Source organism: Amphiura filiformis, chromosome 10 (assembly GCF_039555335.1).
Source record: "Amphiura filiformis chromosome 10, Afil_fr2py, whole genome shotgun sequence".
In the NCBI taxonomy this organism is placed as follows: domain Eukaryota; kingdom Metazoa; phylum Echinodermata; class Ophiuroidea; order Amphilepidida; family Amphiuridae; genus Amphiura; species Amphiura filiformis.
In genome coordinates this window covers 47,788,685-47,807,608 of record NC_092637.1, presented here as the reverse complement: position 1 = coordinate 47,807,608, position 18,924 = coordinate 47,788,685, and the positions used below count along the sequence as shown (strand labels likewise).

Sequence of the window (18,924 nt, the reverse complement as noted above, 5' to 3'; positions counted from 1 at the left end):
TTTTCTTTGCAGTAGGAGCATGGTATATGGCTAATAATTAATAATGAATACCTACTCAAATTTCTGACCCGCACTTTTTGATCTGCTCTGATCTCATCCCGTAAAAAATATTGTGAAACTTTTGATAATAGTTGTACAATCACCTTCATGTGGTTGTAAACTACATCTGTAAACTACAAACTGTGATTTATCACATATATACATGGCCAGTTATTGGTTTATGCCTGTAACAGATGCAATAATAAAATGGTATAAAATAATGAATAATGAATAATGAAATGGTCACCTACACAGTCATGAAAAATTATGTAACGGGAAACTGGGAATTGACTTTCATTAGCCTAAATAGAAATAATATATACCCGGTAGTTAATCAAAACAGCTGAAGATAGTGCTCGATACTATAAATAGAAATAAATAGAAATAAATAAATAAATAAATAAATAAATAGAAATAAATAAATAAGTACATTCTTGTTCTCTGCATTCTGATCGACTGTGTAAGAGAATTGATACGTTCCTCCATCCATTCCCTTTCTTTAGATTCTCTTCCATTTTTTGGCCCGGTTTGTGGCCCTTTCTTTCTTTCTTCCTTTCTTTCTTTCTTTCTTTCTTTCTTTCTTTCTTTCTCTTCTCTCTCTCTCTCTCTCTTCTCTTTCTTTCTTTCTTTCTTTCTTTCTTTCTTTCTTTCTTTCTTTCTTTCTTTCTTTCTTTCTTTCTTTCTTTCTTTCTTTCTTTCTTTCTTTCTTTCTTTCTTTCTTTCTTTCTTTTTCTTTCTTTCTTTCTTTCTTTCTTTCTCTTCTCTTTCTTTCTTTCTTTCTTTCTTTATTTATTTGAATCTTTCTTTCTTTGAATCCTTCTTTCTTTCTGTCTGTCTGTTTATTTTTTAAATCTCAAATAAAAAGTGAACAATACAGTACTGAATTTTGGCCAACATGTAAGAGGCATTCAGTTTGTCAGGTCATAAGTTTTTGGGGGTTATGAAATTATTGGCTTGTGACACATTTTGTATACCCTATTGGCCAATTTGCGAGTTTAGGACCTGTAAATCATCAACATGATCAATGATTGAGTCTTGAGGTACAAAACAGCAGTTGGAAAAATGGACTAATTCTGATGAATAAATCGATTAGTAATTATTGCTGAAGAGGTTCAGGTATTCTGGTTTTCAAAGTGATCCCATTTCCATTCAATATCACCACTCAAAGCGTGTGGCTGTTTACAATGTACCAGTGCATGCACATTGTTATTTTGTGATAGCTGCCATCCGCGAGATATTTTTCATTAAGATTTTTACAAACTTATAATACCCAAAATTGGCAGAAATCCCATTTGCCAAAAAATCTTTGCCCCACCCCTTTTGACGTGCCAAAAAACCTTTGCACCCCCTTGACGTGCCAAAAAATCTTTGCCCCCCCCCCTTTACACACTAAGATTTTGGGGAACCCGAATTTTTAAACCTAAAGATCATATAATGCGAGTGCAGCGAGCAGGAAATTGTGCATATTTATTTGAACGTGTTCCTAATGTTTTCCTAGGGTGTAATATAGAAACGGCGCCCAAAATATCTGCCAAAATCACTTGCCCCCCCTTTCGCACTGCCAAAAATCGCTTGACCCCCCCCTTTCGACCTGCCAAAAAATGCTTGCCCCCCCCCCGCCTTTTGGCCTGCCAAAAAATGTTTGCCCCCCCTATAATTCATCACCCCGGGGGTACACATAATTATTGCACCACCCCTTAACACAAAAGACCAATATGGCTAGAACTTACTAGACCTAGGCCTACTCTAATTTTTGAGATACGCCGCGCCGTCCACTCTTTGAGTTCGGGAATTGCCTCGGATTGAACCCACCGTAAAATATGATGTGCATGCATGGCCGCTGAGCTGCCGTCCGAGGAGGTTGGCTAAGTTGAATTAATCGGTCGATCCAAGGGGCATGGGGCCCGGCTAAATACAGTATAATGTGGGCATGTTAGGCGAGCGAACCGCAGGGCCAAATTTACCATTGGGCCAGATGGGCCCGGGCCCACGGCCCCAAAAATTGCCATGTGCATGTTCTTTTTTTAGCCTGAAATCCCAATGTGCTGAAACAAAAAATGATATGGTAAAATTACGCACTGGCCCTTTAGGCCCCCTAGCAAATTTCGCCTTCACTTCGGGCTAAATTGATGTGAAATTGATTTTTTTTCGCGCGCAAATTTGTCCAAGTATAATATCAGAGCAAAATATACTCGTAAATTGTATTTGTTTCCGCCGCCACTGTCGATCTTGTAAATAATAGTAGCCCATTTGTAAACCAAAACTTGGCCACGTCAGTGCACATGCGGGAGTTTGGGGCCTCCAGATTTTGGTCTGACCAAGGGCCCCAAGGTAAAGCCCGAAGCGCGCTTCATTTGCCCCCTACACAGGTTATCCCGCTGCTAAAATTACTTTACCGAGACAAATGCGCGAGAAGCGCATAAAAATGTGCAATTTTTACGCGAAAATGGGTAATAAAAAGATAAGCCTATATAAGTACTTAAAGTGAACCGGGCCAAAAGGGAGACGCACTGATTTACAACTTTTGGTCAATTTAGTCCATGTATTTCGAACCAGGGGCCCCGGTTGGTACACCTCTTTCCCCTTTTTTTCAAAAACCTGAATGCCGGGTGGTAATCCCTTCCGTGGCTCTAGAGAGCGCTAGCGCAGACAACTGATGGCAGCTATTCCGGGATTACAATATGCCACCAAATGAAGCGATTATCGGATAATCAGTTTGCATTCTTGGTCATTGTCCCTCATTATCATGATTATGTCAATGAGCAGTTATGTTCATCACCTGTGATTATGTTGCCATCGTTGTAGATCAAAGACCACATTGGGCCGATACTTTAGACGGTCAATGTTTGTTTTGGCCAAAATTGAGCGCTTTTCAACATGATGTGCCGCGCTTTGGTGCTGAAAGGTTTAGTCAACGTGGTCAAGACTGATCATCACCATTATTATCACCATCATTAACGCGGTCATCACCGAGTCTAACACATGCACATCCTTTTGGTCTAGACTTACAACAACGGCACGATAAACATCCAGTTTTTCCATTCCTCATTTCCCTATCCAGCAATTTTGCAACACTTGCTCTGAAGTTTGAAGACAGAAACTCAGTGCTCAGATAACCACACCTGAGCTCCTTCTACAGACGCAGTACTATCAAAACATGCTAGTTGAACGCGTGCCAGTCAGTCGTCCAAATTCTCCCGAAGAACCAGCGGATAGCCATCCTCCGCATGAACCGATCAACTACATTTCTCAGACTCCAGATGGACCTTCTTCAGTTTCCTATTCAATGGCTTCTCATGATGGACTTCACTATGCTCCCACGGCGCACAGCGTCTATGTCCGCAGCGCACAACACTATGCAGTTCCAGAAATGAAACCACCAGTTCCTTCAGGCGCGCAACATGCAGCGCCCGCACATGCGGGATATCCACAATCAGCAGTGCGTCTGTATGAATCGCACGCCGCGCACCTCTCGGCTCAGCGTCACCCGATACCTGCTATGTACCCCACACCTCCTCTTCCAAGTCCTGGGATGGCTCGGATGGTTGAGCAGTACCTGGGTTCGGGTTCGAATCCTTATGGGATGCACGTTGTACAACAAGTACCTGATATTAAGGTAAGCCATTCTGACACCAGTAGGCCTAACACTAACCCTAACATTCTTAACGACACAGCAGAAGGTATATAAGATTCTCTGGATTGCCCACAACGAGGGGTGTCGATAAACCGCATACCTCGAAAACGAAGACCCCATGAACGAAGACCGCGAAAACGAAAACTCCGCAAATGAAGACATCCATAAGGGTAGACCGGTATATTGTTGGTCGAAGCAGCCAAAAAATCGATTTCCATTATTTAAATTAATTTATTATTAAAAAATAACACTTTGATGTTTTGCAAAAGTTCATTATACAAATCATATACTTTGAAAACTTCCTTGATTTATTGTTGTTAATGAGTTATGTACGTTTTATAAAAATGTTGTTGTTTCAGCCCTATTGACAACATAACTCAAGAACCACGTGACCTACAAAAGTATATCTGTGATATTTGAATTCTTCTACACACTCGCTATAAAATGATCAATGCAATTTTTGCCAAAGCTCACTACCATTCGCAAGATGCTGTGAATTACCAAATCGCAACAGTTTAAAATAGTTAACCTTAATGCATTTCAGACCAGGGTTTGGGGTCCTCGGTTTTTAGGGTACTCGGTTTACCGACCCCCACAACGAGGGCTGCATTCAATAGTGACATCTTAATTTAACATTATAGGCCTATCCAGCTGCATGCAACAATAAAGAACAAAACAATAATAGGAAACCTATTAAAAGATAAAGAAATCTCAAAACATCCAATTATTCTATTCATTTCATTTCATTTCAATTCATTTCATTTCATTTCATTTCATTTCATTTCATTTCATTTCATTTCAATTCATTTCAATTCATTTCAATTCATTTCAATTCATTTCATTTCATTTCATTTCATTTCATTTCATTTCATTTCATTTCATTTCATTTCATTTCATTTCATTTCATTTCATTTCATTTCATTTCATTTCTTTCTTAATTCATTCTATTATTCATTTAAGGGGGTACTACACCCCTCGATAAATTTGTGTCTATTTTTGCATTTTTCTCAAAAACTAATAACACAGTGGTAACAAAAGTTATGTATATTATAGGGGCAGAGGATGTTTAAAGACATTCCCACAACCCAATGGGGTTTATGACCTTGTATGTCTGGCTTTTGTACACATGTGGTATACAGTTGACCATGCCTTGCATTGGAATTGTGTGCAAATATCTAGTGTTTTCATCCTATTATTTAACATTCAAAACATCGAGACTTAGGAATAAAATTAATGCAGTGGGACAATACAATATGAATGTTTCCTGTAAGAAAATCAAATATCAGTCCTAAGTCTCAACTATTAGCTCGTTGGCTGCAGTTTTAAAATTACCATTTTGTGTGTGTGGCAATGGGGACTTTGCCTTTAAAATTAGGTTATATTGATCAAATTTCCCAATCATATTCATAGTGCATTGTAGGAATGCCTTTAAGCCTCCTCTGATAGGGGCAAGGAATCCAATTACTACACTGGAATTTCAGTGACCCAAGACAAGCGGTTTGTTATTTATAATAAGAAATAAGGTACCGCTAGGATGTACCCCGTTTCTCATCATATATACTGAACCGCTTGTCTGGAGTCAATGAAATTTCAGTGTAATAATTGGATTCCTTGCCCCAACAATATACATAACTTTTGTTACCAGTGTGTTATTATTTTTTGAGAAAAATTCAAAAATAGTTACAAATTTACCACAGGGGTGTAGTACCCACTTAATTATTCATTCAATTATTTATTCAATTATTCGTTATTTATTCATTCTTCCATTTCATTCATTCATTAAATTTTTCATTCATCCATTCATTTTAATTCATTCAGTCATTCATTTAATTCATTCATTTCATTTATTGTATTCATTCATCCAATCATCAATAAGCATTCATTCTTTCATTCATATTCATTCATTGATTCATTTTATTCATTTCATTCCTTTCATTCATTTTATTCATTCATTAAATTCTTCATTCCTTAATTCATTCTTAAATTCTTATTCAGCACATTTAACAATTAGAAATTTTGAACAAGTCGAATTGCCTCTTTCTGCAAATGCACTCTCTTTTGAGTTTTTGTTCACTGAGTGAACTATTTCTCCGCTTGAACCCATATCTCATATGCACATTTTATCCTTTACATACACTGTGTCTTGAATAGCTATTGTATGTACCCCACCACAAACCCAGGTTTGTATGTCTGATTATCTAATCCTGCCCCACATGACAAGGACTCTTTAGCCCATCTAATCTTGTATTGAGACAGTGGCAGTAAAAAAAATTAGCCTTTTTTTTCTAAAACATGGAGTGCCATTGGCAGAAACTCATCGAAAATGTAAGATAGCTGTAGAAATAAGAAAGGGGGGGCATACAACTATGAACAGAGACGAATGGCGCGGTATTAGCTATCTCACAATTTCGATGAGATTCTGCAACACGGATCAAGAAAATCCCCAGAAGAAAAACCCAACTGGCAACCAAAATAGAGGGTATATTCCCATACAGAGCAAGCCTCAACATAAATGGTCACCTGATAAAATTTAAATGGTTTTATTAACTAAACTTACATAAAATTAGATTGTATGTGACTTGTGTCCAAATTTCACAACCAGATTCTTACTGCTGTTGCCCCCAGAGGTACACTGCCGCCCCCCTGGGGGGGGCACTCAACTTAAATTTTGGTAGGGGTGTGCGGCGCGGAGCGCCGCCGAACTTTGGGAACTAAGAACTGATTTTCGGGCAAAATAGGGGCTTGAAGAACTGAAATTAGGGCCAAATTATAGGCTGTTGAGCTAAAAATTTCTAAATTATTTCCAAATTTGAGCTTAAAGCGCTACAATTGTCAGAGTTTGAGGCTCAAAGAACTGGAGCAGATCCAAATGTGGGGCTTAAGGAACTGTCGGAGAGCCTGAAAAAGGGACCCTTGAGCGCCGCACATACCCGTACCACCTTAACATGTGAGTGCCCCCCCGGGACTGCCGCGCAGCTACTTCACTGGTACCCCATGTGTGTACTCTATAGCAGGCGGCGAATGGCATGATCGAGCCGGCAACTTGTGAAACCGTCCGGCCGTATGGCATTTTCCATATACTTGGTTAGTTTTGTGGGGTTCATTATCGAACCCCAACGGTTTTAGCTTGTATTTATATTATTTATTAACATAGCCCTATTTGTTTGTGATATTTCAAGCGTTTTAAAATTTCAAAATAATCCCATTCAATTACACGGTTGACGATGAAAATTTACTGAATTTAGAGAATGCAATGCGACCACCACCTGCTCTATAGAGTACATAATCGAAATCACACGTAGGCCTACAATACACGTAATGGTACTGGACTGGTACTCCTCTGGTACTCTTGAGCATGTTGAGTAACTACAAAGTAGCTGGGCAGCATTGAGCCATGATTATGGACAACAACAATAGTGAATCTGGTATAGTGTTCTCACTGTTGGCGTAGGATATAAAATACTCAACCAATTAGTAATTAGTGAAAATAACATTTAAACATGCTGATTTTAATTTCTAATAATGTTACAGCCTTTGACGGTATACACAGAAAGACAAGCGTGCACAGCTCTGAGTCCTCCGACAGATCTGTCCAAATATCATGAATATGGCGGTAGGAACCCATTCAAGGGACTGCTGATGACAGTTGATGGCAGTATTGGAGGAAGGAGTTCTCCTGCGCCAGGTACAGAAGCAGTAATGGCAGGGGGTGTAGGACAGAGACTCCCGGGACAAGCACGGACAAGGAGTAAGTATATTTTTTCAGTGGCGACACCAAGGGGGAATCCCCCTCAAAAACAACTTGAGCTTCCCCCAGTCCCCTCCCCGTCAGAGCAAAACAAATTCACGAAACCAATATTTTCGGCAAAAATCCGAATATAATTTCACTTTCCACCCCTGTCCGTCTGTCCCTCCTGAAATAATCCCGGTGCCGCCACTCATACATTTGTGCATTTGAGTTTGCAAAAATTATTTGAGTTTGCAAAAAATTATTTGAGTTTGTAACACATTTTTTAACAAAATATTTTAAGTTTGCATGTCCCTCATGGTACACCGTACAAAATGCAATGTCAAAACGGGCTATTCCATTTAAAATCCACACTCAGCCCCACACACCTGTGGATCGAGGACAATCAATGATCTCTACACCTTTCCCTGTCTATTTTATTGGATATGGAATGGTTAAGGGGGTACTACACCCATGTGGTAAATTTGTAACTATTTTTGCATTTTTCTCAAAAAATAATTACACACTGGTATAACAAAAGTTATGTATATTATTGGGGCAAGGAATCCAATTACTACACTGAAATTTCAGTGACTCAAGACAAGCGGTTCAGTATATATGATAGGAAACGAGGTACATCCAAGTGGTACCTTATTTTTGATCATAAATAACAAACCGCTTGTCTTGGGTCACTGAAATTCCAGTGTAGTAATTGGATTCCTTGCCCCTATAATATACATAACTTTTGTTACCACTGTGTTATTAGTTTTTGAGAAAAATGCAAAAGTAGACACAAATTTATCAAAGGGTGTAGTACCCCCTTAAAACTGTTTGAATTTGGTTGGAATTCCCAAAATACTTTCTCAAGGGGATGACTTTTAAATGGGACACCGAAATTTGTCGGAGCACCCCCGGGGAGCACCACACGGTGTCATCGCCTCAATATCTTCATGGCAGAAATCGCCACTGATGGTGGTAGGTCGAATCCTCTAGTTCTTCAACAGCGACGCATGACCACATTGTTCCTCCCTGTTTAATAGTTTTGAGACTAAGGCTATTGACAATAGCCTGGTCACTGACCTCGAGATGTCAGCGAGCCTGGTACGTCATCTGCTTTAGACTGCCTCCACCATGTCACTAGTGGTTATACACTGCGCTATAGTAAAGTGTTATGTTCCGTGACCTGAGTGTTTACGAAAGAGGGCAGCTCTCTTTTTTTGTTCTGCACGTATATAAAATCTGATTTTTTTTCAGTTTTCGATTTCAAAACGCACGGTCGTTTGTCAATACGCACGGTTACGACAATCATGTGCTTTCAACACATATATTCAAGTGCAAGCCTTACAATTGGGTTCTTTAGAAACCAAAAATGACGGGAGATATTCATCATTTTCTACCCCGGTATTCAAAGAGCTATTGTCTGAATATTAAATCGTGCACTGAGCAGATATTGATTTAGTTTCCCTGCCTGTACAATATAATAATTATTTATCAGGCGTTGTCGCTGTGCAGCAGGTTGAGGGGTTGCGCGTTGAAGTATAGGTATATGAATATTATCGAATGCGATTCAGGGTTTCACACTTTTGACACGGTGACTCCCTTGCCGAGTCAAAGATTGGAAAACCAAAAGATTGCTGGAGGTCTGGCTGAGTTGTGAATCAACAATTGGTCAATTACTCTAAGATAATACGAACTAATATAGCATGCTGAATAAATAATTGAACGGTGCTGTCAAAACGTCCCCATTTCGACAGTATTTCTATATCTCGGCAATTGTCGAATCAGGGAAGTGCATGCAACACCATGATAATGGCATTGCACTCTTACGTAATAATATTGCCACAAATGCGGGTCTCATCATATTATAACAGGGCAAATTTCTTGGTATTAACGACCGACAATTTGCCAGTTAACCCGGTTCTAGTCCGTCAATATGGCCAAGGATTACCTATAGGCAGTCAGTAAACCGGTTTTAATCCCTCAACAGCTATCAATCAACTTGCAAAATGGTAAAAACAATACAAACAAAAAAACACCAACGGTAGCCAATTAACATGTTTAGTCCGTCAGCACGGTCAAGAAGCACACTTGGAAGCCAGCTAGTATACCGATTTTAATCCGTCAACAACCGGGTTCAGTCCGTCAACAAGGTCAAGATGCACACTTTCGGCGGGTAGTTAACCGGTTCAATCCGTCAACATGGTCAGGAAATACACTCTCGGCGTGGTTGAGTTGGCCGCGCTGCTATGGGTATATAGATTCTTGACGGACTAACCTGTTTTGGCCTTCTATCGTACACCGGCATCGTATTTTGACATACTAGTAATAGTATAACGTCGACGTATACGTTCTCGCATTTGTCCGTCCAACCCAATAAAATAAGTAGGCCTACCATCCTCGTCTTATGATAAAGAATTTTATAGGCATGATGTTGACGAGCTCCAATTTTTCAACTCGTTATTTCAGAACGCAGTTACAACGACGATGAGGCTAGCAGTAGCTGCAGCAGCTCCAAGAAAGGTCGCTTTACCTTCACCAATCAGATGCTTGATGTCCTGGAGGAACGATTCTCTGTGGGTAGATACATTGCCGCTGATGAAAGGAAGGTATTGGCTGAGAAACTCTGCATTTCTGATGTCCAGGTTAGTGGAGACCTTATATTATTTTAGGATCGGGTCATATTGGTCATATAAATCGAAATGTATTGGAATTTGGAAAAAACGATGGAAAACTATAAGATTGTGGCTCAGGGGCACGGCTTCGCAGCAGTCTAAGACTTCGACTCATAATCGCGAGGTAGCTCGAGGTCGTGGGTTCGAGTCCCCGCTGCGTTACGTGTTGTGCACTTAGGCAAGGCTCTTCAACCCTACTGCCCTTCCACATCCAGGTGTACAAATGGGTACCAGCTTTATTAAATGCCGGGAAGGGCTCTCTGTAGAGTTGTAGTGCAGCGATATCCCCTCGCAACAACATTGCATGGAGGCGAATGACCCAATCGCTTCAAAATAGAGATGAAAACTCTCGACTCTTGAGCTAAATAAGTACTAGTATATAGCCCTATTCTCATAGACCGAATTACGGTCGGTCGACTGAAATTTTCTGGGCCGCTACGCGTACGACGAGGCAGTGCGACACTGACTCATGTTTGCAGGCAGTTCGCTATCAAAAACAAAATAAGTCACAAAAACCATTGGAAATGAGGCAGAGATACTAAAAGCAATTTGTTGATTGCTAATTCAATTGGCCTTTTCGGTAAATCCCATAAACCTTTGGGAGTAGACCTGAGATGTCGTCATTTGACGTCAAGCCGATGCGTGACGTCAAATGACGACATCTCAGGTCTTACCGCAAGGAATTATGGGATTTGTCGAAAAGGTCAATTTTGTGAAACTGCTATGAAGACAAACTTAAATCGCGAACAAATCAATGTAAGTGAAAGTTTCGGTAATTCCAAAGCGATGGGCCTGATAAAGGGGCTACGCGTCGGCATACCCCTTTAATAACGTAAGCTTAATATTTTCCTGATGCATAATGCCTACCATTTATCAATCTCCTTTAAATATAGGTTTTCCCGTCCAATTTCAAAGTTTGAGCGTTCAGTTTAGTATAAGTTTCATTCCTTTTCGCGCGAAATTGAATGAACGCTTACATTCTCGATTTCAATTTAGCAAATGTGCAATCTATTTCATTAATACGCATTCAAAATTCTAAATAGTGCACCCAATTTCGCACATTGTGCAGCAAATTTCGCAAATTGTGCAGCCAAATTCACGTGGCCTTGAATTCAGAGCCTATTTGGAAATACAAATTCATATATGCGGAAACAAAATGGAAAAATGTTCAATCGAATTCGCAAAGTGCAGAATCAAATCCAGAAGTTCTTAAATATTTTACAATGGTTCAAATATAAAAATGCTATTTATCGTGTTTATATTGAACATTAGATACATGTATCGTCAACATTGTTCAAACATCTACTATTTCCATGGTTCAAACAAGCACGTTGTTATATTAAAGTCAAGAAATACACTGCAGTTGTTAGTTAATTCGCTATATAAACTCAACTTACATGCACATTTTATTTTAAAATGATTTTATATTATTTCGCAATGTATAGTTTACTATAAAGTAGATAGTGGCAAGCACATGATAAAGGACTGATCATTCACTACAATCTTCACTTTTAAACTGTATTTTTTGAATAATATTATATTAAACGTGAAGGCAGGGAAAAAATATTTTTAAGTAGTGTTTAAAATTGCCGTATGCATAGACCTAGTAAAACAGAAAATGAATTACAACTAATTATAATATTTAAAAGCATTTTTCCGGTTTAGTTCAGAAACCATAAAGTGATGTATGTCCCATAGTTCAATCAAGCTCAGTCTAGTTAATCATATAAATTATAAAAATATAATGAAACTTTTCCTTTAAGTTAATGCTACTTTTTCTTACGATAGATCTTTTTTCAATCTTCGTATTTTTAATTGTATAATATAACCTTTATCTATCGTATAAGAATAAAAACTGAATGAACACAGTCAAAACAACATCTAGAAATTAAATAAGCATATTTTGCAGTCGACTTATAAACATATCCTTCACATCACATCCTGTTTATTTAGACCCCAATCGTGTCCATTTCATTGTGTGAACATCTGAACTATATAGGCATATAGTATAACATTTTATTAATTTTTATTGGGGGGGGGGCATCGACCACGATTGAGGGGCACCGGGTCTGATTGGGGGCACAAGCCGTTTTTCGGCCATTTTCCTGTGGGATTTAAAAAAAATTCAGATCGATTGGGGGCACGTGCCCCCACCCCGTGCCCCTATGACGCTACGCCACTGGATTAACTGACATGTTAAAGTGTTAATATTGCTAACACCCGAACGTGTTAAGCGCCGTTTTAAACATATTTTAATGTGTTCGTGTGTTAAAAACAATATTAACATGTTACATTCGTATTCGTATTTGCAAGTATTAATGTGCTTTAATGAACACTGTACCTTAAGTATACTTCTCATTAAGCATTACCCATTAAAACATGTGTGTGTTTATTCTGTGTTACATAGGGCTACTCACTTTTTTTCTGCTGCAACGTAGACGTAGGGCCTATCTTGAAAATCCGCATAATTTCAAATTGAATTCCTTTTCGCTAATTAGATTGTCAATGCATGAAATTGAAAATAGGATTAACAACGTTTCGCAGTCCTCCGTGCATCTTTTGCGAAATTGATTGCCTATTCCTTTAAATTAGACGTCTAATGGTGAAATTGAAACATTCGAGAACGAAATTGAATTCACAATAATGAATTGTTCTGATCATACATTAATTTGATTGAACTAAAATGAAATCGATTGCTCATAATGCGAAAAAGAAATCGGGATTCGTTGCAAACATTCAATCTTGCGCGAAAACGAATGACACTTTTATTAAATCGAACGCACAAGTTGCGAAATTGGCCAGGAAAACCTATATCTTTTATTTGTTTTGTTTTTTATTGCAACAGGTGAAAAATTGGTTTCAAAATCGGCGAATGAAATGGAAACGGCAAAATGGCGGCCAACATGCCCAAACTATGCGACTCCAACTCCCGCCTCATTTCCCACAACTTAAACGAGTAACTCAGCAAGCACCTCATCAGACTCAAGTAAAAACAGAAGCCACCACCTCTGGACAGCTAATTCAACTTGGCAACACTGCCAAACTGTGTCCGGCACCCCGCCATACTACATACATAGCGCCCTCTGGTGCTTCCCAACGGAAATCGCCAATGAAACTAGTCTCCAATGCAGGTCTTCCTGCATTCCGTGATCTCCATCCCCACATGTTGAAGCAGTATAATTCGCCGGCGTTTTTGTTTAATCCAGCTGTGCCGTTTCCAGCTGGAGTTGCCAGATATGTTGATGTAAAGTGTGAATCGACAGATGATGGTGAATAGACTAGACAGAAGTCGGGTAGATGTAAACTTGATTCGTCGCTATGTGAAATTTGAACGACAAGTCTTTTAGATTTTCTGGTCAGTGGGTTTTATTGGGGTTGGAAATAGTTGGTTGGAAAAATGTTGTCACTGGAAAGCCTTTTATTTACTGAAAATTTTGGAACCATAATCTTATTTTCATCCAAAATGGCGATGAGACAGTTTTGCGCTGAGCGCTCATTTTTTATTTTTTTTTGTCTTTTTCAAACCGAACGATTCTTCTGTGTGCAAAACATCTTGCCATGATAACCATGATAACGTCCCGGGATAACGTGCCTAATGAAAAAGAACGCGGATGTCGAATGAATCGGATTTTTTATTGTATGTTTCCACAAAACTGTTTCATTTTTCAGGCTGTATATGATCTCAAAAAGTGAATTGCATCACTAGGTATAGGGCCAGAGGATGATTTAAGCACTACCCAGCAAGTCTTGCGGTTAGCATAGCTGTGTGAGTGAACATGACACCACTGTCCGCCCACTGCATAGACGTGCATGGTTAAATTTGAATTTGGACTGATGTATTTACAATAAAAACACCTTCAAAAAGCTAGTCGATTTCACATTTTATGTTATCTACAGAAGGTGTGAATTATCCTTTATGCATACATCACTTTAGATCTGAAATCGACCAAGTAATAATGACACACACAGTTCTAACACAACATCTTTTGCACAGAGTTCAATGGGATTTGAAAAGTAAAGTGATAACACTTTTGCAGTGCATGATGGGGCTTCCTTAAATCATCCTCTGGTATAGGGCAAGGCCAAGAAAATGGTAGGCCTGTCACGTTTCAAAAGATTTCAAAAAATCCGAATGAGGAAATATGCGAGCTCTCTTTTTTAACTCAGTCAAAATAGACATACATTTTGTTTTTTTTTTTTTGTTATTTTTTTTTGTTATTTGTGTGTGTTTTTATATTTACCTAAACAGGAGAATATTGATGAGTATATGACAATCTAAAAAGTATTTAATTCGATGATAAAATTAATATTTATTTTTTCACCAACTGTCGAGCCCGACTTGTTGATAGCAAACCGTACCGTATATGGCCTATATTTTGCCTGTCTGTTTAACTAATAAAAGTATTTCATGTATTTTGTGCACAATGACATCAGAATAATGTAGTTGACGGAAAAAGCACTTTTGAGATATATAAAGATTTAGTATTGCAAAAATAAGGAAAATAAAGAAGAAATTGGAAAACCAATTTCTTAAAGTTTAGAAATCATTTCTCAGAGACGAGACTAGAGAATAACTTAAATCTTTCGGAAACAGTGGTTTTTTATAAGATCACAACTGCATCGTTTTGAATGATTGTTGGACACATATTGAGTAGAAGAAATATTGCGACCTTGCCAAACGTGCATGAATAATTATTTGTTTAAAAAAAGAGTATAATATCTTACACTCTCTCCTCTTTCTCGATCTGTTTCTCCCATCTTCTGATCAATCGTCGATCATTTTCAATTTTGACTGTTTTAAGGTTGGTCTGAACCCTGGAATTATGGAAACTTTCGGGCCTCATTAAACTTCTAAATTGTTGGTCTAAAGTATAATAGGCCTATAAAAGTATACATATTTAGAATGGCAAAGACTTGATAAGTTCATCTGTGAGGTCAAATTTGGGCCAAAATGCCATTTTTGGCCCAAAAATCTTAACGGTTTTGGCCCACTTCTTTTTCGTGCATCGTAACAAAAAAATTCTTGGGCCAATTTTTTAAATTAATTTTTAAAAATTAGATCAAAATATCTAGGGCTGTTTTTTTATTTTTTTTGAATTTCGACCAACTTTGAGAAATTTGGTAAAAAATGCTGATTTTTCAAAAAAATCATAAAAAGCCCGATTTTGGCCCAAATTTCAAATATTTTTGGTGAAATTGGTCAAAATTAAAAAAAATGAAAAAACGGGTCCTAGATATTTTGATCTAGTTTTTAAAAATTAATCTAAAAACAATTTGGCCCAAGGATTTTTTTGTTACGATGCACGAAATAAGAAGTGGGCCAAAAACCGTTATTTTTGGGATTTTTGGCCAAAAATGGCATTTTGGCCCAAATTTGACCTAACAGATGAACTTATCAAGTCTTTGCCATTCTAAATATGTATACTTTTATGTACTTTACACCAACAATTTAGCAGTTATGAGGCCCGAAAGTTTCCATAATTCCAGGGTTTAGACCAACCTTTTTAAAGTGGTATTTTGTGTTTCTATTTCTTGACAAAATGTTATTGTTGACCTGAGAGAAAAGGTAAAAAATATATTAGCATAAAAACACAATGATTTATGAAGAATATGTTCAAGTTGAAGTTATTTATATAGGTCCAAGATGGACCATTTCTGTAAAAAGTTGTTTATTTGTAATTTATTGAATAAAGTTGTATATTTTTCTATTAATTTTATGAAACAGAAAAGCTGTTCGTTTCTTGTTATCAATGAATTGTTGTTTCAATATTGAGAAGTAATTTGATCACAGTAGGGCCTACTGAACGGTCACTTACAATTTAGTTGTCGTCTGTCGACGTTCAGCAAGCACAGGACACAAGTAAATTTGCTAACTAGCCCAAAGACCTAAAAGAGCGCAATAGTTACTAATGATGGCGCACTAGCAGTGCACCGAACGGTGCTGGCGTGGAACGGTAAGAAAGCGCTTGAGCATCATCGCATAGTTAGGCTAATTAAATATACATGTCATTGCTATTCTATGGCACGCCACACCGGACAAAAAACGGCGAGACTTAAAAATGACGTCCAGTTTAAAAATGACGCCGAGAATGAAAAAATGACGTCGAGAATGAAATGATAACGTCGAGTTTTAAAATACGACGTTGAGTTCAAAACGATGACGTTGAGATTGTAAAACCAACGCCGAGTTTGTAACGCCGAGTTTCTTCGCGTCCAGATTTTTTCGCGTCCAGATTTTTTCGCGTCGAGAAGCGCCCTCTATAGTTTCTGATTGGCCATGTTGACATGGTCCAAGTAGCTAGTCATTTTCAATATCTGCAATGGCGGAAATTAAGAATATGGTGAGTGTGGCAAATCTTATGAGTGAGATTCAGAGGACAGACATTGATTCCGAGGTTAATTCCGTGGAAAGACTTGGAAGACTGGTAGAAGAGCATTTGTGTAATTAAGTTACGACCTTTCTAGCTGCATGTATACTTGCCATAGTCAGTTCAATGGAATGACTCTTATGTCGTGTGAAATTTAAATAACCAGCATAACATGATATACAAGGTGTACCAGAAATACCCTGGTGAATGAATTTGGACATAAGTCAAGAAATATAGGCATCGGCAAAAATGTAAAAAGCGGCGTTTAGCTCATTGTATTGTGCATCATATTATTATAATATTATTATGTACGCAAATTATATTTGATTCGGTTGACTGTTTGTGAAGAAATGAGCGATTAGGGCCTACATAATCATAATAATGCCCGCATCAATGCAATTTCCGCGGGGAAGTGACGCGTATGTAGGGCCAGACTCCCTTTCAGCACCGCAGTCACCCAAAGACCCCATATTTTTTTTTTTTTTTCACATGCTCTGTCACCCAAATACTCCTTATATTTTCCTTTTGATCTGTCACCCAAAGACCCTTATACATGTATATCCATTTGAACAGGAACGAGTCATCTATCACTGATTTTGTTACTTATTTTGAAATAACAAAGCCATTTGAAGCCATTTAGAACTAGAAATTCAATTTTCGAGGGTCTCGTCCGAAGACCCTATTTTTTACCCAATGCCCCGACTAATTTAGATCCAAACGGTCCGTCTGTCACCCAATGACCCCATATTTTGTGCATTTTTATCTCACCAAATGCCAATATGTATGCTCTCACCCAATGACCCCATATTTTTTTATATTTTGCTCTCACCAAATGCCCCTTACTGTGAAAGTGTCAGCCCTACACCTATATCCATTTCATATTGAAGTGCCCCCCCCCTCCGCTTTTTCATACTGCTTACCCCTTCCTTATAAAGATTGTGTATCTCATTAAATTTAGTCCTCTTATAATCCAACGGTGTTATGTTAATCCTGCTTTAAGCAGTCGCGGTGGAAGCATTAACATCTAGGGGGGGCTAGTAGGGGACGAGCATTCCGGTTTCGCTGATGTGACTTTTGTGCGCACGAAAATATTTCAATTTTGGACTATTTTAGCCCTAGATGAAAGTGCGTTTTGCTATTTGATGGATCATCGCGCACGAAGCGCGTACAATTGTGTAATTTTACCCATTTGGGCCCAAAAGAGGTGCTAAAAAGGAAGATGCACATGGGAATTATTACTTTGTTTCTTCTATTATGATTTTAGGGGGACGTGTTCAATGTGTTCTAGCCAATTTACAGTGTAATTGTTGATACTGTGCAATGTTTTGTTTAAAACTTTTGCATTCATTATTCAGGACAATATTTAAAGTAACATTTTGTCCGGGAAAACTTTGATTTCTGCAACAAACTTATTGAACAGATTAAACTTATTAACAGATTATTTAAAGAACGAAAAGAATTTTACCAAAATATAAAGCCCATTGACATGTACTTTGTTTGAATTTTTGATATTGGCAACCTTAATGATAATAATAAGTTTATATTCATTATGAGCGATAATGAGAATGATGCCATCACTGATCTTGCTAATTTCATTCATTCTGCTTAAAAAACGTTCTTTAAACATGTTAAATAATGATAGTTAATTTCTCATGTTCATAATAATATGTTGTATTCTCTATGTTCGATCCTGTATTTTCATTTAATATCTAGTTTGACTTATACCTGCTTTGTTTGGGTGATTGTCTATAAAATGCTGATTCTGATTCTGAATGAACTTTCTTTCAAACTTGAAATGAAGTGATTGATTCATGCGTTATGTAATCGCTAATTTATTCGCAATCATTCAACCGATTCAAGTAAAATCATCGTATTATAATGGGCTATACGCTGTTTTTTAAATATTTGGATTCTGATGCCTATTTCTCAACTTAGGTCCAGTTCAAGTTTTATTTTTCTGGGACACCCTGTACACTCCCCAGAGCCAATTGGTCAAACATGAATTATCACTCAAATTATTGTAACAGGTAGGCCTATAAATTTCATGTTTTGTCTTATGTTGCCTCCATACCCAATGTGTCTTTGTTAACCCATTTTGACCCTACCTGCTACCCATACCTAACATTACATCACTGACCTTGCCCATTTCCTGTCCTATCCTTGCAATTTGACCTGATAACCATGGTAACCCACCCCATACTATGTGCTTTTTCATGTGCTAGGCAGTTCTGCACTGACCTCCACCAAGTCAAGACCATGCTGGATTCGACCATAGATAAGGAGACACTATCACTATCATGGACTTAAACAAACACGCATAGCAATTACCTACAATGAAACATGAACAACATACTGCCAATAATCACAGCTCAAAGTGCTATCTTTATCATTGTTGTTTCTTTCAAATATGAATAATATTAGTAAATAATCAATAAATTGCATGGTTTATAATAATTACTAGTATTGAGATATAATATATACAGA

The 18,924-nt window shown here is 37.9% G+C and overlaps 1 protein-coding gene across 1 annotated transcript; it reads left to right on the top strand.

Annotated features, from left to right (window-relative positions):
• Positions 1-2,967: 2,967 nt before the first annotated feature.
• Positions 2,968-13,589, top strand: LOC140162301 (uncharacterized). The gene is made up of 4 exons (XM_072185540.1): positions 2,968-3,655; positions 7,205-7,421; positions 9,867-10,042; positions 12,918-13,589. The coding sequence occupies exons 1-4, from the start codon at positions 3,197-3,199 to the stop codon at positions 13,347-13,349; spliced, it is 1,284 nt and encodes a 427-aa protein (XP_072041641.1). The 5' UTR covers positions 2,968-3,196; the 3' UTR covers positions 13,350-13,589.
• Positions 13,590-18,924: the final 5,335 nt, after the last annotated feature.

Excerpts from the sequence above, each read along its gene's own strand:
- LOC140162301 (XM_072185540.1), top strand. The coding sequence starts at position 3,197 with ATGCTAGTTGAACGCGTGCCAGTCAGTCGTCCAAATTCTCCCGAAGAA. Across the intron at positions 3,656-7,204 it reads AACAAGTACCTGATATTAAG|CCTTTGACGGTATACACAGA; the intron begins GTAAGCCATTCT and ends ATAATGTTACAG. Across the intron at positions 7,422-9,866 it reads GGGACAAGCACGGACAAGGA|AACGCAGTTACAACGACGAT; the intron begins GTAAGTATATTT and ends TCGTTATTTCAG.